The sequence below is a fragment of the Dendrobates tinctorius genome, unplaced genomic scaffold, assembly GCF_039654945.1.
Source record: "Dendrobates tinctorius isolate UK_male_01 unplaced genomic scaffold, ASM3965494v1 ptg000174l, whole genome shotgun sequence".
Taxonomy (NCBI): Eukaryota; Metazoa; Chordata; class Amphibia; order Anura; family Dendrobatidae; genus Dendrobates; species Dendrobates tinctorius.
In genome coordinates this window covers 498,674-519,600 of record NW_027361841.1, presented here as the reverse complement: position 1 = coordinate 519,600, position 20,927 = coordinate 498,674, and the positions used below count along the sequence as shown (strand labels likewise).

The 20,927-nt window shown below is 42.2% G+C and overlaps 1 protein-coding gene across 3 annotated transcripts in view; it reads right to left on the bottom strand.

Moving 5' to 3' along the window:
• CAMK1D (calcium/calmodulin dependent protein kinase ID) overlaps nt 1–20,927 on the bottom strand; it is a 371,674-nt gene that overhangs the window by 178,509 nt on the left and 172,238 nt on the right. For all 3 annotated transcript variants that reach the window (XR_012221357.1, XM_073551254.1, XM_073551255.1), the window contains exon 2: nt 2,554–2,685. Coding sequence is in view for 2 of the 3 variants with exons in the window: in XM_073551254.1 (XP_073407355.1) it covers nt 2,554–2,685 (132 nt within the window). In the remaining variant the exon portion in view is untranslated. The remainder of the gene's footprint in view (nt 1–2,553; nt 2,686–20,927) is intronic.

The window sequence follows — 20,927 nt, the reverse complement described above, 5'->3', positions numbered from 1 at the left end:
GATTTTTTGAGATTTATGAATGGATAGGTTACTAATTTCCAAGACGACTATGATGCTTATCAGTGATTGGCTTGACTATGCAGGGTTTGGATTGTTTATCATATATTCATCACTGATATTATTTTTGTACACTAGATGTGCTATGTGTCACTACTATTATATATACAGCATATATAATGATTATGTAAAATGATTGAACTTTTTTAATCGTGATATATGTACTATGTTAGTGGGCGGAACCTTGTTGGTGATTGGAGCACACATGTCTACGCACTACATAAGGCTGCCATGTTTCATGTTGTTGTATGCTTTACAAAGACCTTAATGGTTGAAACGTTGCAATATGGCAAAATAAAGATCAACTTTTATTTTTTTCACCTGGACTGGATGCTGTTCCCTTTCATTTTTGGTATGCATTTTTCAATTGGGTTCATTGGACTCTGAACATGCATACCTATCTTTGAAGTGCTGTCGGCTGCTGCTTTGTATTTATTGGCCTGCCTCTGGTGGGATCTGTTAGGCTGAAGGATATGGCAGACACAAAGGCCTCTAGAAACTTTAGCAACCCATTGGCAGCCTGCAATAGTGCAGATACAGGGAGTGATCTCATTCTGTCAAACTCCTCACAAGTCATTAATGACAGCAGAGGGGTTAAAGTGACCCAACACATGCAGCAGGAGCTTAGCGGTGTCTTGCAGCAGATAGCATGGGCACAAATTCTGGTACCATGCCATTCCTGAGACATTACTGTATGCCTGATTGCAAGAAAGATAAACCTATTAAAGAATCATAAAAAAAAAATTTTTACAAAATGTTTTATTTTACGAAAAATGTATCTACATCTGTGACGACCTACTGTTTGCACAATAAAATTAATGAAGACCTGGCAAAGTGCGGCCTGAGGGCCACATGCCGATCTTTGACTATTCCAGTAAGGCCTGCTGACCGGGACAGCCAAAGGGTCTATGCAGTGGCATCCCACACCTTATGGCCACCCTCTGCCCGTCATCATTGGTATCTGCATCATCTGGATACAGACACTAGTGAATGCAATGATGGAACATGGAGCTGTCAGCTTCGTCTTCCACCATTGAGCCTGTGTGTCCGAGAGCTCAGCAGGCGCAATCACGTCACTACATCACGCCAGCTATGCCACAATACACAGTGCAGACTGCAGCTACGACAAACACGCTTAGGGGAGTTGCTGATTTTTCTTTACTAATTCACAGTACACTGTACACATCATCCTTGGCCCTAAGGGAAATCTGTGGGGGCATGATTCTTTGCCCTAAGGGGCATATGCGGGGCCATAATGTTCCTTCCAGTAGGTGTATACACCTGAAAAGGATGCACGGCAGAGTGCACGATCGCTGTCGGCACCATTATAGTCTATGGCCCCATTGGCGCATATGTCCAAATCCTGTTTTCTGGGGGGGGTTCAAATGTAAGCCCAAACAGGGCCACTGAATGGGTGCCTAAATGCAATGTGAAAGCACCCTTATCATAAGATGTATTAGCAGTAGCATCAAGTCAGCATATTTACTTCTGCTTAATATTTAGTGATAAAAAATTCTATTAAACAATAACGATGAGCAAAATTAAGTCTGGATGATTGGCGTGGCCCTCCACAACAGTCAGTTTCTCATGTGGCCCCTTGGGCAAATTAACTGGCCACCTACGAATTAAAGTTAAATCAATCCCATAAATACTCAAAGAAATACCTCCAAAAACCATGGCAATGTAACGGTGACCACTCGTACAAATGTTTTAAAAATAACAAAAAAGTCATATATTATATATTGTCTATATTACCATATACTGTACTCCGAACCAGATTCGCTCATTATAAGAACGTGTGCACAAAACGCAGATCCCATATGGCTTACCAACCATGTGTCAAGTGTTTTACATGGATCCTTTAGCGTTATTAAGATAGAAAACTATATTTGACCTTTTATTGTTTGTTAATTTGTTTATGGAAGAAACAGATGCCATAAGGATGTAAAAAAACCGAACACATGGATTGCATACAGATGACAATATGAATGAATCGAACGATGCCTAATGTGCATTGCGAACCCTCAGTGAAATTCATAAATATCATTTATTTATATGCTAACTTTAAAGGGATAGATCACCCCTATAGGATATATTATCAACATCACAGAGGTCCCTATTGATCAGCTGCTTTCAGCATCAGCAACAATGACTGTAAAAAGGGAACAGATGCGGCACAACACAGCTCTGATATTGAGTAGTGGCCGTTCTCAAGTGCCACAACTGGACTCCTACTATACAGGGAAGGAAGCCATGCTGAACTCCTGGAGCTAAAAAGAGTGAGGTGCTGCCTGTCAGATCCCCACCAATCTGATACTGAGCGCCCATTGTGAGGATAAGTCATCAATATTGTAAAACCTTTTTAAGTACATTGATGATAATAAGTGTATCTGAGAGTTCAGGACAGGTTTGCAGATGTACAGCAGTTTTAAAGAAAAATAGGAACATCATCTATTGTGATTTTTCTTATTGGTGCTTAATATCACAGATACTTACTTCTTCAGAACAGTAATTTCATTTTCTATGCTGCTTTCTTTTCCCTTTAGTGCTTTCTTTGGAATACACTTCACAGCAAAAAGTTTACCAGTCAGCTTTTCATCAGCTAGAACAACTTCTGAAAATGCCCCCCTATGGAGAGAGAAAAAGCAAGAAGTTAGTTATTTGGCTACAAAGATTTACAATATTTACAATTTAAAGAAGTGTAAAATTATCTTGTACTATTCAGGTCTCCCCACATTTAGGAAATTAAAATGAAATAATCCTGCTACAACATCGCCTGCTTTTTTGCGGCAGCTTGTTTTTCTTTTCTTTATCAGGAATCTTTAATGCCAAGTTGATTATAGGGTGTCCAACTGTAGTCTATCCAGTAACCCGCAGCAAGTGTTCAATTCCCCTGCAATTACATAGATACCAGTGACATGCACAGGCTACCTAACAAACAACATGAAGGAGGAGCAGCATCCGGTCCGGATGAAAAAATTCCTCCGCTTTATTCTGCCATCAATCCATCAGTACAACGTTTCGACCACAACTTGGTCTTTTTCAACTAAGTTGTGGTCGAAACGTTGTACTGATGGATTGATGGCAGAATAAAGCAATTGAATTTTTTCACCTGGACCGGATTCTGCTCCTCGTTCATGTTGTTTGTGAGATATTGATCCTGTTGGGTCCCGGGATTTCTGGAGCGTGCATTCCATTTAACCTATCTGTGTGTTGTTGGCTGCATCTACGTAATGCACAGGCTACCTATCTAATGCACTTATATGTCAATTCCTGCAAATCTATAGGCGCTTGATGAAGACACTCTCGTCTACAGTTAATAGCTAATGGTCTTAATCAGGATTTTTTCGAAACTGAGTTTTCTAAACCAATAAATCCATTTTATATCAGATAGCAATTTGATGAAGGTTTCCTAGAATTTCCACTACATTTTTCTTCCAAGTTTCAAAAACCTACATATAAAAATTATTCTGTATTGTAAGCCCACTGTGAACATTGGCTGTGATGAATTAGGAAATCAGCACTATGTACAAACTAGAAATAAATAAGTAGGATGTCCACTACTTTTTCATTGATGACCTATCCTTAGGATAGCTAATCAATGTCTGATCAGTTTGGATCCAACACCAAGAACCCCCGCCGATCAGCTGTTCTTGGTGTCCGCACCCGCAACTGCTCCTTCCTCTGATAGTGGCCGCGGCAGGGTACTGCACATCTGCCTACTAATCAAATCAAAGGGAAGTGGATATGTAGAACTCTGCCTCAGCCACTATCAGAAGACAGAACAAGTCCACAATCATCACATTCCGGCAGGCGGTCGCCGCCACTGAGAGCAGCTGTGGGGATGCCAGGTGTGGGATCCCGACAATCAGAAATTAATGATTGTGCATCATTTTTGAGAGTGTACGTCTACAGGAGGTGGACACTCAGACGTAGTAGACTGCATCTGAGCATCTGCCTCCTGTAGGAGTACACGGCAGAAAAAAGTGCACGGCATAGCTCACGTTTCATCTGCCATCGCCATTACAGTCTACTGGCCCCGTCAGCGCATGCTTCCAGACCCTGTTTTGAGAGGAATTTCAGACGTATGCCTCAACGCAGAATGCAATGTGAAAGCACCCTAAGAATAGGTCATCAATGAAAAAGTAGCGCACAACCTCTTTAATGTTGGCATCCCACTGAAAATGCTGAATTTTGTAAAATGCATTGTAGAAACCTTGCAACGCCTTTAATGTCGATAATAACTTTTGGAAATATTATTTACATTAATTTTTAGTTGAGTGCCATGTAGATTAGGGCTCTTAAAAACTAATAGAAAGACAATCTGTCACTTCACTGTTTTCTGAATGGCTTGTTACTTTATCGAAAATCCGGGAATCTCAACACCGCATTGGTGCTTCTAACATATCTAATGTTTTATGATTTGTGTATTGCTAAGTAGAACTAATATTAAATATTGAATGCATCCCCCGAACATATGTCCACAACAGAAGGGTGCCGTAGGCATATCTTTATCGAATCTGAGCTCACTTCAGGGGCTCTTCCCATTGCTATCGTCCCTTTAACTCCCTTCAAAGCTTTGTCTGACTCAACAGCACATCTATAAATAAGCATTTAGAAATCTAGACATAGCAAGCTATAGCTCGTCTTGTCTATACAACTGTGTTTTTATAGATGCTGGTATTTTGAATGAGACTGTAGAAGAATATAATATAATGCATTACAAAAAAATCCATGCATAGAGATGCCTATTCTAACACGCTGCTCATCGATCACTTTACAGCATGTGTCAACAGGATATTCTGTGTTTAAAACGAACTGTGAACTGTATTGTGGCATATGGTAACCCAGGTGCACCCTCAGTGTCTTCAATCCTGCCAGGTCAGGACATAGGTGTGGAATTGGCTCTAGCTTTTGTAACAGGGTCTCCAAAACCAGATCCTAACACTATGCCTCATTAAAGAAACCGGCACCTACATTACAGAAAGCCCTCTATTTTTTGCAAAGACTTGATTACATTCCAGCTACCTTCAGTCATCCCTTAGGGGAGTTTAGGGCATATTGTTTAAATACATGATCATGAGTATGCAGGGCTTCTCCTGGGATGACAGAAGGCTATTTGATTATTTCACCATTCACTACATATTTTTAAATATCTATGCAGGGGATTATGGACAATCTATTACAAAAATGGAGCTCCAGTCGCTAAATAGATGCATTAAAAAATGTTCTCATGATTTCATATCCAAGGGTAGACAATCAATTCAGAGTGTATTCAGAGAGAGCAATAGTGGCCTGATTGCTGGATCAACAGTGAAAATCGAAAGAAAATCTGAAACAAATGAATTGAAAATTCTTTAACACACAAAAGGAATCTGTGCGGAAAATCCAAAAAAGATATTTACAATGATTGAACATACATTAAAGGGAGGCTGTCACCCCCAAAACTCAAATTACATTTCTTATACATTCATGTAAAAGACTTAAGCCCCTATAAAAAAAAAAATCCTACCTATACTACTGATTTCACTAACTTGGTTTCATATAAACAAAACATTTTATTAAGTATGTAATTGAGGGCACCTTGGTGCAACCTTGTCATGGCTAAGGGCATAGTGCACCGTTCCAACCCCTCACTTACTACTATGTAACCTTGTGTGCAGTGAGCAGCTGCTGCAGAAAGGACAGTCTTGGTTCCTGCAGGTTTAGGGTGGGCAGAGCTGGCGATTTAATTTAAGCAGGGCTCCCGAAAGGGAGAGCAGCCAATCAACATAAAGAGAGATGTTGAGGATTGTAATTGAGGGGGTGGAACGGTGCACTGGATCCTTGGTTATGTTAATGGGGTAGCAAGGTCCCCTCATTTACATATGAAATAAAACATTTTTTATATTAAACAAATTTAGTGAAATCTGTAATACAGTCATGAGTTTTAGAAGAGCTAAGTTCCTATATGAATGGATAAGTTGTCTCATTTGAGTTTTGGGGGGTGATAGACTCCTTTTAAGGTGTGCTTTTTAACTTGAAGTAGAAAAGAATAGATCCGGCTTCACAAAGGTAACATTTGGAACTTTTACTGAATCATCCTAAAATAATAGGAAACATCCACAAAATGTCCATGTGACAAACAGCAACGTGTTTATGGTACATATAGCACCTTTTGTCTAAAGGTTTTGACATGTGCCCGAAATAGCCGTGGGTGGAATCGCGATCCACCCGCAGTTATTAACCCATTAAATGCCGCTGTCAAATGTTGAAAGCAACATTTTACATGTGCTTCCAACAATTGTGCCAGAAATCCGCCCATCGGTGACCCCCGTCACGTGATCATGGGTCACCGGTAGGTTGGCATGACAACCAGAGGTCTCATGTAGACCTCTATGGTTGTCACTGCCGGCTTGCTGGGAATGCCGTCCAGTGGTTGGTGCTCATAGCAAGTGAGTAATTAACCTACACACAGGCGAACTGATCATCGCCTGTATGCCTGTATATAGCAGAACCGATCGGGTTATGGCAGCTTCTAGCCTCCCATGGAGACTATTGAAGCAAGCCAAAAGTAAAAAACAAAATGTTTTTAAAAATATAAAAAATATATAAAAGTTCAAATCACCCCTCTTTCGCCCCATTCAAAATAAAACGATGAAAAAAAAAAATCAGACATACACATTTATCGGTATGATACTTCTCGTTAAAAACATATTTGGTATCACCGCGTTCAGAATTGCCCAATCAATAAAAACAAGGATTAACCTGATCGCTAAATGGCGTAGTTAGAAAAAAGTCAAAACGCCAAAGTAAAGCTAGGTTATTTATAACCCACAGTGCTATTTGTTGTGCGAAAAACATGCAGCCCTTTTGTAAATGCTGCTTTGGTATCTGCCATTGAACAATCTGCTCTAATTGTAAAGAATCCTTTCCTATTTAGCTGCCAGAATTGCCTTTCTTCCACCCGTAATGAGTGCCTCATGGTCCTTAGTATGGTCTTTGTAAGGAATAAGTCAAGTGCCAATCCTTTTTTATCACCCACATACGTATTTATACGTTTAACCCTTTCATGACCCAGCCTATTTTGACCTTAATGACCTGGCCATTTTTTGCAATTCTGACCACTGTCCCTTTATGAGGTAATAACTCAGAAACGCTTCAACAGATCCTAGAGATTCTGAGATTGTTTTTTCGTGACATATTGGGCTTCATGTTAGTGGTAAATTTAGGTCAATAATTTTTGTGTTTATTTGTGGATAAAACGAAAATTTGGAGAAAATTTTGCAATTTTCAATTTTCAAATTTTTATTCTGTTAAACCAGAGAGTTATGTGACACAAAATAGTTAATAAATAACATTTCCCACATGTCTATTTTACATCAGCACAATTTTGGAAACAAATTTTTTTTTGTTAGGAAGTTATAAGGGTTAAAAGTTGACCAGCAATTTCTCATTTTTACAACAAAATATACAAAACCATTTTTTTTAGGGACCACCTCACATTTGAAGTCAGTTTGAGGGGTCAATATGACAGAAAATACCCAAAAGTGACACCATTCTAAAAACTGCACCCCTCAAGCTGATCAAAACCACATTCAAAAAGTTTATTAACCCTTCAGGTGTTTCACAGCAGCAGAAGACACATGGAAGGAAAAAATTAACATGTAACTTTTTAGTCACAAAAATGATCTTTTAGCAATAATTTTTTTACTTTCCCAAAGGTAAAAGGAGAAAGTCGCCCCCAAAAGTGGTTGTCCAGTTTTTCCTGAGTACGCTGAAACCCCATATGTGTGGGGGAACCACTGTTTGGGTGCACGGCAGGACTCGGAAGGGAAGGAGTGCCATTTGACTTTTTGAATGGAAAATTAGCTCCAATCGTTAGCGGACACCATGTCGTGTTTGGAGAGCCCCTGTGTGCCTAAACTTTGGCGCTCCCCCACAACTGACCCCATTTTGGAAACTAGACCCCCCAAGGAACTTATTTAGATGTGTGCACTCTGAATCCCCAAGTGCTTCACAGAAGTTTATAGCGCAGAGCCGTGAAAATAAAAAATCTTTTTTTTCCTGAAAAAATGATTTTTTTAGCCCGCAATTTTTTATTCTCACAACGGTAACAGAAGAAATTGGACCCCAAAAGTTGTTGTCCAGTTTGTCCTGAGTACACTGGTACCCCATATGTGGGGGGGGGAAACCACTGTTTGGGCACACGTCACGGCTCGGAAAGGAAGTAGTGACGTTTTGCAATGCTGGCTCGATAGAATGGTCTGTGGATGTCATGTTACATTTGCAGAGCCCTTGATATGCCTAAACAGTGGAAATCCCCAACAATTTATACTATTTTGGAAACTAGACCCCCAAAGGAACTTATCTAGATGTGTGGGGAGCACTTTGAACCCCCAAGTGCTTCACAGAAGTTTATAACGCAGAGTCGTGAAAATAAAAAATCATTTTTTTCCTCAAAAAATGATTTTTTTAGCCCGCAATTTTTTATTTTCACAAGTGTAACAGGAGAAATTGGACCACAAAAGTTGATGTCCAGTTTGTCCTGAGTACGCTGGTACCCCATATGCCATATGTGGGGGGGGGAACCACTGTTTGGGCACATACCGGGACTCAGAAGGGAGGGAGCAACGTTTGACTTTAACGCAAAATTGCCTGGAATCAATGGTGGCGCCTTGTCGCACTTGGGGACCCCCTGATGTGCCTAAATAGTGGAAAACCCTCAATTCTAACTCAACCCTAACCCCAACACACCCCTAACCTTAACCAGAACCCTAATTCCCCAACCCTAACCACAAGCCTAACCATAATCCCAACACACCCCTAATTCTAATCTTAATCCTAATTCCAAACCTAACCCTAATTCCAACCCCAACCCTAATTCCAACCCCAACCCTAATTCCAACCCCAACCCTAATTCCAACCCGAACCCTAATTCCAACCCGAACCCTAATTCCAACCCGAAACCTAATTCCAACCCGAACCCTAATTCCAACCCAAACCCTAACTCTAACCCTAATTCTAACGCTAACCCTAATTCTAACCCTAACCCTAATTCTAACACTAACCCTAATTCCAACCCTAATGGTAAAAAAAATGTTTTCTTTATTTCATTATTTGTCCCTACCTATGGGGGTGATAACTGGGGTTTAATTTACTTTTTTTTTATTTTGATCACTATGATAGGGTCTGTCACAGTGATCAAAATGTCCCTGACTGAATGAATGAATCTGCAGCCGGCAGATTCGATGGGCGCACTGCACATACGCCCACCATTTTGGAAGATGGCGGCGCCCATGCAGGATTCAGCAGGGACACCGGGAGGGACACTGGGGCTCAGGAGGTACCGGGAGGGTGGAGGGGGGGATCGGAAGACGGGGAGGAGCGCAGGGAAGGGGAGGGGGAGCAGATGTAGATGGCGGGGGCTGATCGCCCCCATCAGTCGGTGTGGGGGGGGTCGGATCTCAGTCTCCAGCCATGGCAGATGCTATTGCAGCATCGTCCATGGCTGGATTGTAATATTTCACCAAATTTCATTTGTGAAATATTACAATTGCTCTGATTGGCTGTTTCACTTTTAACCGCCAATAAGAGCGATTGCAGCCATGGGGGGGACTAAGCCATCCCCCCCGGGGTGAAGCACAAAGGGTCCTGTGCCTGCGGGTCGGGTGACCTTTCAGTGACCCCGGTCACCCGACCCGCAGGAACGCGATCCCCCCATGACGCAGCATATGCATCACAGACTGGATTGGCACCGACTTTCATGAGGCATACGCTGTGTCACAGGTCGGGAAGGGGTTAAATAAGATCACCTCTGAGATGTCTTTTTCTAAACTGCCGTTTCTAATAGTTCATCATGGGAGAGACCTTCCATTGCATTTAATCTAGTTGCCCGCCTTTGAGCCAACTCTAGCTTTCAGTCCCGTAGAATAACATATGAATCACACAGCGCATTCATCATCAGCTTCGACTGTCCTTCAATGAATATGAAACATTAATAGTCATGGAAAAACACAATTTTGGTATGATTTTGCCTGATAGGAACATTGATGCCTCTTTAAAAATGAATCAGACAAAACCAATATTATTCTGTGTTCTTGTGGTTGCTGAGTGACAAAGCAATGAACAAGGTATTGAACTCCGAGTCTTGATGGATTATTCCCAAGCTTCAGCTCACAAAACAGTGCGAATCATTGATCTGTTTACTGTTGATACAGCGAACTGCTGCACGCCAACAAGCTAATAAGCCACTATGTCATTTTTATATAAAACTTTAGTATTCAATCTTCAAAAAGTCTTATGTACACACAGATGCTATAGAGGACCTAAGAGCACATCACAAGAATCTGAAATTAGCTCAATGAGATCAAATGTATATTTTTGCCTACTACGGATTTACTACATGATACAGTATACTAAAAATTGAAAAAAAAAAATCTGCTGCCAGCCTGTCTCAACTTACGTTTTGTAATGACATTTATTTTCTTTGTTTTGCTCATTTATTTAGTGCTGCTAATTCCACAGCGTTTCACAGATATTATAATCACTGTCCCCATTGAGACTCACTAAATTCCTTATCTGTATGGCTTTAGGGTGTGGGACGAAACCGGATAACCCGGAGGAAGCCTACACAAACATGGGAACAACATACAAACTCCGAAATCCGTCTTGTGGTAGTTAATTTTTATTTTCAGTTAATGATATGCTCGTGCTCCAGAGCGGCCTGTGGGGGTCTTAGGCCTGTTTTACACATCCGTTTGTCTCCATCAGTCAAAATCCGCCGTTTTGCAAAAAAAACGGATACGCCATTTTTATTGGCGGATCCGTTTTTTTTCCCCATTGACTTGCATTATTGGCGGATGGTCATCCGTTGGATCCATTTTTTTTACGGATCCACCAAAATTTTGGCATCCGCTGACATGACAGGACGGACAATGAAACGTCTCTCTCTCTCCCCGGATCGGTCAAAGCAACGGTCCGGTAGCACACGTTGCTTTCAAAACGGTTGCGGATCAGTGTCCCGCCATTTTCGCGGATTGCAGCTGATGTAAAAGATGTATGTGTGAAACAGGCCTTAACGTGGTAGTCTGCTTAGATATTCATCTGTATGGAAGTTATGACAGGTCACTGATCCCTCACTGACCTGCTTCCTATTTTACCTACTGAAGATAATATGTATTGAAAACAAAAAAAATCCCATGCAGCAGGCAGTATAACGGCGCCAACCTGACACTGTGTGTAGATTACTCAGCACAATCCAGCTGACAGGTTCCCTTTAAATAAAATTAGTTTATTTTAGAAGCTTCTTGTTTGCTAAGTTTTCATACAAATACATTGTTAAATCCAAGTGCAGATTACATACGTTTTTACTGCGTCTCCGCAGCAGAAGTGTGATAAATCAGCATACCGTATGGGCTTTTTATCTGTCAAATTTCTGCCCCTCAATCCAGTATATGGGGAAAATTTGCATATTTACAATAGAAATTGACATATTTCAAATTACAAAATCACACCGTGGTTCATTTTCTGCAGCATGAAATAAAAGCACAAGAACTATGAGATTTATATAAATCTCATCCTTTTTTTCCTGTGCACAATGCAATGCGATTTTTTCCTTATGCAAATATGCAGCGATGAGAAATAAAAGCGGCGAGTAGTGATTGATGCTATAGGCAACAATTCCAGTCTTTATCCAACACGTCGCCCACTGTGTTAGGATATTGGATATCATGAATTTTACATCAAAATGTCAAACAACTGCACAGGTAAATGCACACATCAAAATAATATCAATTATTCAGTCAAATCCTGTCTGTTCACAAGCTAAAGAATAGAGAGAAAAAAATGTGCTAAGACCTTATCCTGAATCAACAAAGTCTTTGTTGTTTGTGCCATTTTACCATTTTTGCTGTGTATTTTGCGTCCTTTGCTTTTTTTCTTTCAAAAGGCAGCATGATCTATGCTTGCCATTTTTCAGGCATTTTCCATTAGGCTTCATTATAGAATTTAAAATGGCAGACAAAAAAACAAAAAACAAAAAACAATGATAACAAAAAAAAATATCACTCACCGCAGTGGTGAATGCAGGGAGATTATTCCCACAATCAGTATGTACCTAATTGATAACATTCAGTGATGAGCGTACGTGTTTAGTGCGTTTCCACAGTGGAAAAGCATGAAAAAAGCATGAAAGGGAATCCGCATATGACTATATCAATAAAGTTTGGTCAAAGATAAATACTTGGAAGTATCAAAAACAAAGCAGCTTTATTTAAAACAAGGCATACCAAAAAGAGACAAAAACGCAGTGGCAAAAAAAGTGATAAAAAATGCACTCAAAACGCGATGAAAAAAACAAAAGTAACCTCATTTACATAACAGCTGCAGAAAATCTGCAACACCAAAATCTCATAGTGGAAAGCAGCCTTAGGCTGCTTTCAACACATCCGGTGGTTTTGTTCCGGCGGCGTGCGGTGGAAAGCCAGACCGCCGGATCAGGCCTGCAGCGGTGACACCGGATGCAGATGCGGCGCCTGATCCGGCTTGGAAAGCATTTAAAGGAGCCACATCGGGGACGAGAGAGGCGGCGGTATGCGGGGGGGAGAGAGAGAGAGATACGCGCGTGCGCCGGGCACTTGTGGGTTAAACCTCACAGTGTCCACGCATGCACTGTAGAAAAAGCCGTTCCGGCGCTGCAAAAAAACATTGCAGGCAACGTTTTTTGCTGACACCGGACGGCGCAGGTTTGCCGTTTCCGGCTTAAAACGGAGGCGCCGCATGTCCTTCCGACACGATGCGGCGATCATTAAATTCTATGTGCCAAAACCGGATCCAATTCCGGATCCGGTTTTCACACTTTTTGCCGTATCGTGCCGGATTCAAAAAGCCGGATGTGTGAAAGCAGCCTTAGGGGGTTTTAAAGCTAAAAACAAAATGCACCTTTTATAAATGGCTATAAAGGTGCAGCATATCTACTGTAATTCATAGTATCTACAGCATATGTAACTGGTAATTTGGAGCCACTTTTTGCTCCGTTAGTCGCATGGTAGCTACTGAGGCAGAAAACAGCGAACAGACTCGGTTCAGGTATCCATCTCTAAAGTGCTGACTTCTCAGCGCAATATGTGCTGAATGGAGCCTCTCGCCTTCCACTGCACTGACCCACAAGCACTACACTGGGTGGAAGCAGGCTCACGTTTCATCAGTCAATCATCACCTATTCACTTCTCTGCGGCTGCTCCAATCTCATACCTACGCCACGTTAAACAAGCTATTGTTACAGAAAACAGTTTCTTTATTTATTCATGTGAGTTTTTGCTGCCTTAATATTTAATGAAAGTGCAATAAGCACACTTGGCATTCACCCTCTGCAGATCAGATCCAGAAAATATTTGGCAATGTAATAGGTAACCTGGATCCGAAACGGGAGATCATGGGAAAATCTTTTAGGGCTTGTCCACACAACTGTATTTTCAGTCCAAATGCTATCCGTAAAAAAAAAAAAAAAACAGCACCCTGACCAATGTTATTCATTGGGGCAGTGTAGAGAAGCCGGGTTTTTTTTCGCTGACCGAATCTGCGTGCGATTACTCTCACATTCAAGTCTATGGGTGCATGGAGATACCAAGACACAGTTTAGCATCCGATTTTTATGGATACATTGCAGTTCTGTAGCACAGGAAACTCTAATGTTCTTATAAATGACTAATAGGATTAGATACGGACTGTACAAGGATGACAAGCAAGAACAAAATTGTTTTCTGGATGATTTTTTAGATGCTTGTGTGAACCTAATCTAAAGCTAGGGCTAGAATATTTTCCAGATCAAAAGTTCGGATCCGTATTTAATGGGGTTTACAATCTGGTTCAGGTCCGGGTATGGCTCGGGTACCCGAACCAAAGTTTGGAATAAAGTATGGGTTGGGTATCAGAACCCAAACTACCACGTGTCCGCTTATCCCTAATGATATGAAATTTAGACCGTGAGCCCAAATGAGAGGAACAAGTAATGATAATTTTTGTAAATCCCTGAGGAAAATGTTGGCGCTATGCAAACATATCAGATACAGTGCATAAGCAGACATTCATGCTATATATTTACATATATTTTTGACATCATATTATTCCTAAAAGGGTTACTCTATTAGGACAGTCCCTTCAGCCCCTTTTCTTCCTGACCTTGCACTAATCTCAGTGTATGTGTACGAAACCTCCCAAAATCCCCTCGTTCTGACTTTGTACCTTAACTCCATAGCCACAATTATCTGCCCATCCTGTCTGCCCATCCCAGATGCCTGATTTCAGTGGTCCTTGTCGCCATATTATCCTAACTCTATTGTTATGTATGCATGTAAATAAAATTTCAGGAATTGAAAATGAAATTGTTATGGTGGTTACTCTAATGCACAGATAAGTTTGGTTTGTCTAACACTTTTACACTTTACTATTAATGTGAGACGAGTGCCCCTAGGAAGACTTGTTTCACAGTAAAAAAAAAAAGCTGCTGATCACCTGACGAATAACCAAAACGCGTGATCGTTGAAATGAACTTTTGGACTGCATAAAAAAAATCATTGTTTTCTGCAGCGCTTTAAAATTGAGTAAAAACGAGAAAATGGCAGCCCATGCACACGGTACGATCTATTACATTTCATAAATGGATACACAAAAAAGAAATCACAACGCAGAAACAAAACCCACTGAACTTGTATGGGAGGTGTTGAGCTGCACATTTCTGCATTGCCATATCTTTCTGCATCATGGCATGCTTGTAATTTTAAGAAATACTACATCTCTATCATCTACAAGACTAGAAGGCCTTTTTGAAAAATTAATATGTGGCAACAGAGTGTTTATATTTTATGTATTACCTGGTGAAATTCTGATAACCATTCTGATAACCTTTAACGTCAATATGGAGTTACATGTTGCAATGTCTTTGTACAAAATCTGCTTCCTTCATTACAAATTTACCCAAACACTTCTAGAGTCCGCAGTTTGCTTGTAAAGCTTTTTCAAGTAAAAGTAACACTGAGCTATGTGCAGTTTTAAAGATGAGTCCACTATCTTTTATTTAAAACCAAATTAACATTTTATTACATTTTTGATGTTTGGAATAGTTCCCATTTCATACTTCACACGAGCTTAGTTTCCCTCATGCGGGAGAATCGGCTCAATTATGTTAATAACACTCCAATCAAACTCTGATCAGAGTGTCATCTTCAGTGTAATCTGATTATTTTTACTAATTTATATAGCCCCATTGATTCCATGGTACTGTACATGAGAAGGGGCTACACACAAAATATAGATATCACTTACAGTAAACAAACTAACAATGATAGACAGGCACAGAGGGAAGAGGACCCTGCCCTTGCGGGCTTACATTCTACAGGATGATGGGGAAGGAGACAGTACTTTGGGGGGTTGCAGTAGCTCTGAAAGTGTTGAGGTGGTAGCATAGTCTTTGTAGGCTGTAAGCTTTCTTGCAGAGATGGGTTTTCAGGTTCTGTCTGAAAGATCCGAATGTGGGGTATAATTGGACATGTGGGCACACAGAATTACAGAGGATGGGGTATATTCTGGAGAAGTCTTGGAGGCAAATAGGTGAGGAAAAAATAAATGTGGAGGAGAGAAGGAGGTCTTGAGGGATTATGTGAAGGAAGATATAGGGAGATTAGTTTGTCGATGCACAGAGGAAACAGGTCATGGATGGCTCTGTAGGTCAGTGTTAGTAGTTTGAACAGGATATGCTGGGGAATTGGGAGCCAATGAAGGGATTTTCAGAGGGGAAGAGTAGCGAGGAGAGAGAGATGGATTAGGAGGGCAGCAGACTTAAGGACAGACTCGAGAGGTACGAGAGTGGATTAGCAGGTAGGTCACAGGGGAGGATGTTGCAATAGTCGAGGCTGGAGATTATAAGGGGACGCACAAGCATTTTAGTAGATTGAGGAAAGGACGGATTTTGGAAATATTTTTGAGCTGAAGGCAACAGGAGGTGGCGAGAGCTTGGATGTGCGGTTTGAAGGACAATGCACAGTCAAGGGTTACTTCAAGGCAGAGTATTTCCTGTAAAGGGGAAAATGTGATGTCATTCATTGTGATAGATAGATCAGGTAAGGAAGATACGTGACATGGAGGAAAGATAATGAGTTCAGATTTGTCCACATTGAGTCTGAGGAAGCAAGAGGAGAAGAAGGATATGGCTGATAAACACTCCGGTATTCAGGACAGCAGAGACGTGATGTCCAGGCCAGAGAAGTAGGGTGTCATCAACATATAGATGGTAGTGAAAGCCATGGGACTTTATGAGTTGCACAAGCCAAGGGTATAGATGGAGAAGAGTAGGGGACCTAGGACAGTCTTGAGAGACACCCACAGAGAGTGCGGGATAATGAGGTAGTGTAGGAGTGGGAGACGCTAAATGTGTGGTTGGAAAGTTATGAGATGATCCAGGATAGGGCAAGGTCTTTGACACCAACGGAAGAAAGGATCTGTAGCAGGAGGCAGTGGTCAACTGTGTCAAAGGCAGAGGACAATTCTAGAAAAAGGAGTATAGAGAATTGCCTGTTAGCTTTGGTTGTAAGTTGTTGATAATTTTGGTCATGGGAGTTTCAGTGGAATGATGTGGACAGAAGCCAGTTTGTAGGTTGTTGAAGAATGAGTTAGTTGAGAAGTGGGAGGAAAGTTCAGCATAAGCATGCTGCTCAAGGAGTTTGGAAGAGAATGATAGCTGCGATATGAGGCGATAGCTGGACATAGTGGTTGGGTCGACGGGTGGCTTCTTTAGGATAGGAGTGATTGTGGCATGTTTGAAAGCCTAAAGCCATGTTTGATTCTTTTGGATGAGAGAATAGTAGCACACTGTCAGGAGAAGATGGAGAACAAAATGTATCCATCTTCTCCATTCTGTGAGTCTGCAGAAATCAGACTGAACTCGGAAGTCCGGTCTGAAGGTTTCCATGCACCCTTTGACTTGAATGGGTGCATGCAATCCAAATTGTGCTGCAAATCGCACCATGCTGCGATTGTTTTCTCATGCAGAATCTGTGTGACAAAAAAAACCGCTGATCAGCACTGCCTCGTAATAGAACACTGGTGCGAGTGCAATCCGATAAAACAGTGGATAGCACTCATCTGTTATATACGCTCGTGTGAAAGAGTCAAAGTTACATGAAAAAAAGGAGTCTGCTCCTTTTGACCATCTAGATGCCACGGTCATAATTGACAGCAGAATTTAGGGCGTCAAACAGCCTTGATTGGAGCTAACACAGAATGTGGCAGATGCAGCAGGGTGCAATATATTGAATAAAGTGGACACTCACTATATTTTCAACCTTCAGAGAGCACCATTTAATTATTCCTCAGCATAGCCTTTTTACTGCGCTAAGGCCTCTTAATGCCCTCCGTAAAAAAGTTGCACTGGCTGTCTTTAAAGGGTTAGCTGCTGCATATTCATGGTCAGATTGAAGCTCCTAGTCATGCCCCTCCAGGTCTTCCTTGTGCTTCGGCACAGTGGTTCCACCACCCAGCCCATTACACACGTCTTTTTAAACTATGTTTTCTCAGATTTATGCTGCCTGTGGTTTGGGCAGCATGAATTAGAGAAAACATAATTTGAAGAGTCAGCCAAGGACCATAAAAAGAGATTAGTCTGATGAAGTTCCAGCTTCTCCCTGCACCATTCCAGATGATTGACAGGTCTCTCCCTATGTACACACATGGAAAAAACAGTTAATCAAGTGGAGTCGAGCGTAGAGCAAGGTCTTCAATGTATGTTTTCTGTGGTGTTTCAGAGAAAAACCTAGCTGTCTGCAAGTGTGCAGATAAAAAATTAATAGGAAAAAACTAAATACTGACCAATTAAGTGTGCAATACATACTATAGTTGACTAACCTGATAAGAACAGCAAAGCATAAACTAATTTTTATTTTCATTAATGCTATGAAATATCAAGTACATCAGACGTTATAAGTCACTTACTTACAGTATTTATAGGGGCAATGTCATTACAGGTAGAGATGAGCGAATATATTCAGAAAATGATTGTCAATCTGAATTTGCCATATTCACACCATATCGGTGATGAATTTATGTTTGACGATAGTTTCCGAACATATTCGCTCATCTGTACTTCCATTGACTCCAATGGTGTTCAGCTATATTCGGCAAATATTGCAAATATGGCAATCGTAATCCAAACCGAATATTGAAATATTTGCTCATCTCTTATAGTTGTAACAACCCTGCCAGAATCACTGCATGGCCTCCCATTCCCCCACACACCAACTTACTGCTCCAGGCCTTGCTATGTGTTCTGTCTGCTGCCGGCTCTATGCTGTGTGCCTCTTGCTTCCTGCCTGCTCTCTGTATGCTTCCTGGCTGTGTGCATAGGTGGGAGGCACCAGAACTCTCCGGTTCTTATGGAATCAGGGTGCACCTGTCTAATGTGTCCCGGGCCAATTACCAAGAGGCCTCTAGTATTTAGGGCAGCTCCACCCGGTGGTAGCGGCCTGTGCAATGTCTTAACTCAGTTATTGTCTTGCTGCTTGCTGAGTTGCCAGGTCCTGTCCTGTGTTTCGCCTTCTCTGGAGGCCTGATTCTTAGTCCTGTGTCTGTGCCTGTCTTGCCGCCTTCCAGGAGACAGAATATCCTGGTCTGTGTCCTTGTTCCTAGCCTTGTCTTGTACCTGTCCTGTCCGCCCTCCAGCAAGCAGAATATCCTGGTCCCTGTGCTATTGCTCCTTGCCTTGTCTCATACCTGTCCTCTCTGCCCACCAGGAGGCAGTATATGAGTCTTTGTTCCTGTACCTTGTCTTGTACAATTACTTTGTCTGAACTTAGTCCTACCTCTATCTCTCAGTCTCATCTGTGGCTCCTTTCCTTGCTGTGTCTATCCTTGTGTCCTCTCAGTCTGCCTGTGTTCCGCACTCTTGCAGCTCTGCCTGCTCCGTACTCTTGTGACTCTGCCTGTGCTCCGTACTCTTGTGACTCTGCCTGTGCTCCGTACTCTTGCGACTGCTTGTGCTCCGTACTCTTGCGACTCTGCCTGTGCTCCGTACTCTTGCGACTCTGCCTGTGCTCCGTACTCTTGCGACTCTGCCCGTGCTCCGTACTCTTGAGGCTCTCCCTTTACTCTTGAGGCTCTCCCTGTGCTCAGCACTCTTACGGCTCTGCCTGAGCTCCGTACTCTTGCGGCTCTGCTTATGCTCCGCACTCTTGCGGCTCTACCTGCTCCATACTCGAGACTCTGCCTGTGTTCCGCACTTTTGCGGCTCTGCCGGTGCTCCGCACTCCTGCGGTTCTGCTTCTGCTATCTGCAGCTCCTCTCCGCAGCCTTGCGGTTCTCCTCCAGTGTTAACAGGTCCAAACCTGTTCCTTCATACACCACTCCTTCCTGCCAGTATCAGTGCCTACACCTGCTGTGTGAACAGGTCTCTACCTATTCCATACACCACTCCTTCCTGCCTATGTCCCTGTGTCTCAGCTGTGCCCGCCTGCCAGTGTTTCAGCTGTGCCCGCCTGCCAGTGTCTCAGCCGTGCCCGCCTGCCAGAGTACCAACCGTGCCTGCCATGCTCTCCTGCCTGTCTGCCAGTTGCTCGCACCTGTCCTAGAGTCCTGTTCCCCAGTGAGATCAGCAGCCACAGCCAGACACCACCCTGGAGTGGCACCTGACAGCTACCTGCCACACAAGCCAAACCTCACCATCAGAGGCTCCAGTGATGACCAAGGTAGCTGTCCTAGTCACGCCTATTCCAGGGTAGTCTGGTTTGTGGCACAGTGGGGCCACAACCCTCTCGCTCGCGTCAACCTGTCAAGGTGCAATAGTGACAATAGGTATACAGCTTATTGGTTCAATCTAAGTCGAGAGATATCTCCATTCTTTGTAAGTGCTAACTTTATTAAGCAATTTAAGGAATGTCACTGCTAAGACCCCCTACAATTAGCTATAATTTGGAACCAGACAGCTAGTGTTCAATTCTCCTACAGTGCCACCACTGTATGAAAATTAGACAAGACATTCTTTACAGGTTTTTCTAAATTCTTGTCACAATGGTCGTCGTCAATATGTCATAAATCCTCTCATTGTCATGGTAATTTATTTATAAAAACACTACTGTTTCAGTTTTAAAATGATGAGAAGATATTCTAAAAGAAGGTCCATAAAGGAGACTTATCACCAAGTCCAAAATGGCCATATTTTGCTCTTATTTTATTCACACTGCTCCAGTGAGTATTCCGTAGTTTTGCTTTTTTTTTAATCTGCCATACAGTTCCAGAGATATGGGCCTTTTTTGTTTAGTGCTGATTTTTATGGGTAAGGCTAGTTTCACATTTGCGGACGAAGGGCTGCGTACTTCCTCTGTGAAGCCACGCTCCCCACCGTGCCTCCTCCTGTTAGCTCTGCCCATTTCTGCATGCAGCCTGCATACTCTATCTTTAACATTGGATACGCAGGCCGTGCCGAAGTATGCAGATGCCTCTGCTTGCGTTGTTTTGACGATGAGGCGCCCGCATAAAATTCCAACATGATGCGTTTGCCGCACCGTCAAAACGACGCATGCGGCGACATTCGCACACTGCGGAACAGCCTGCGTACCCAATGTTAAAGATAGAGTACGCAGGCCGCATGAAGCCGCATGCAGAAATACGCGGAGCTAACCAGAGGCACGGCGAGGGGCGTGGCTTCACGGAGGAAGTACGCAGCCCTCCGTCCGCAAATGTGAAACCAGCCTAAGGGAGCCATTGCTCACAGGTTAATAATTTAAAGCGGCCTAAAGACATGCCACAAAAAATATCTTGGCAAAAAAACAGCATTAAATAAAAAGGCCCATCTGCAACCATATGGCATTTTTTTTTTTTTTTTTGGATTTCTCAGAGAAGCAGCA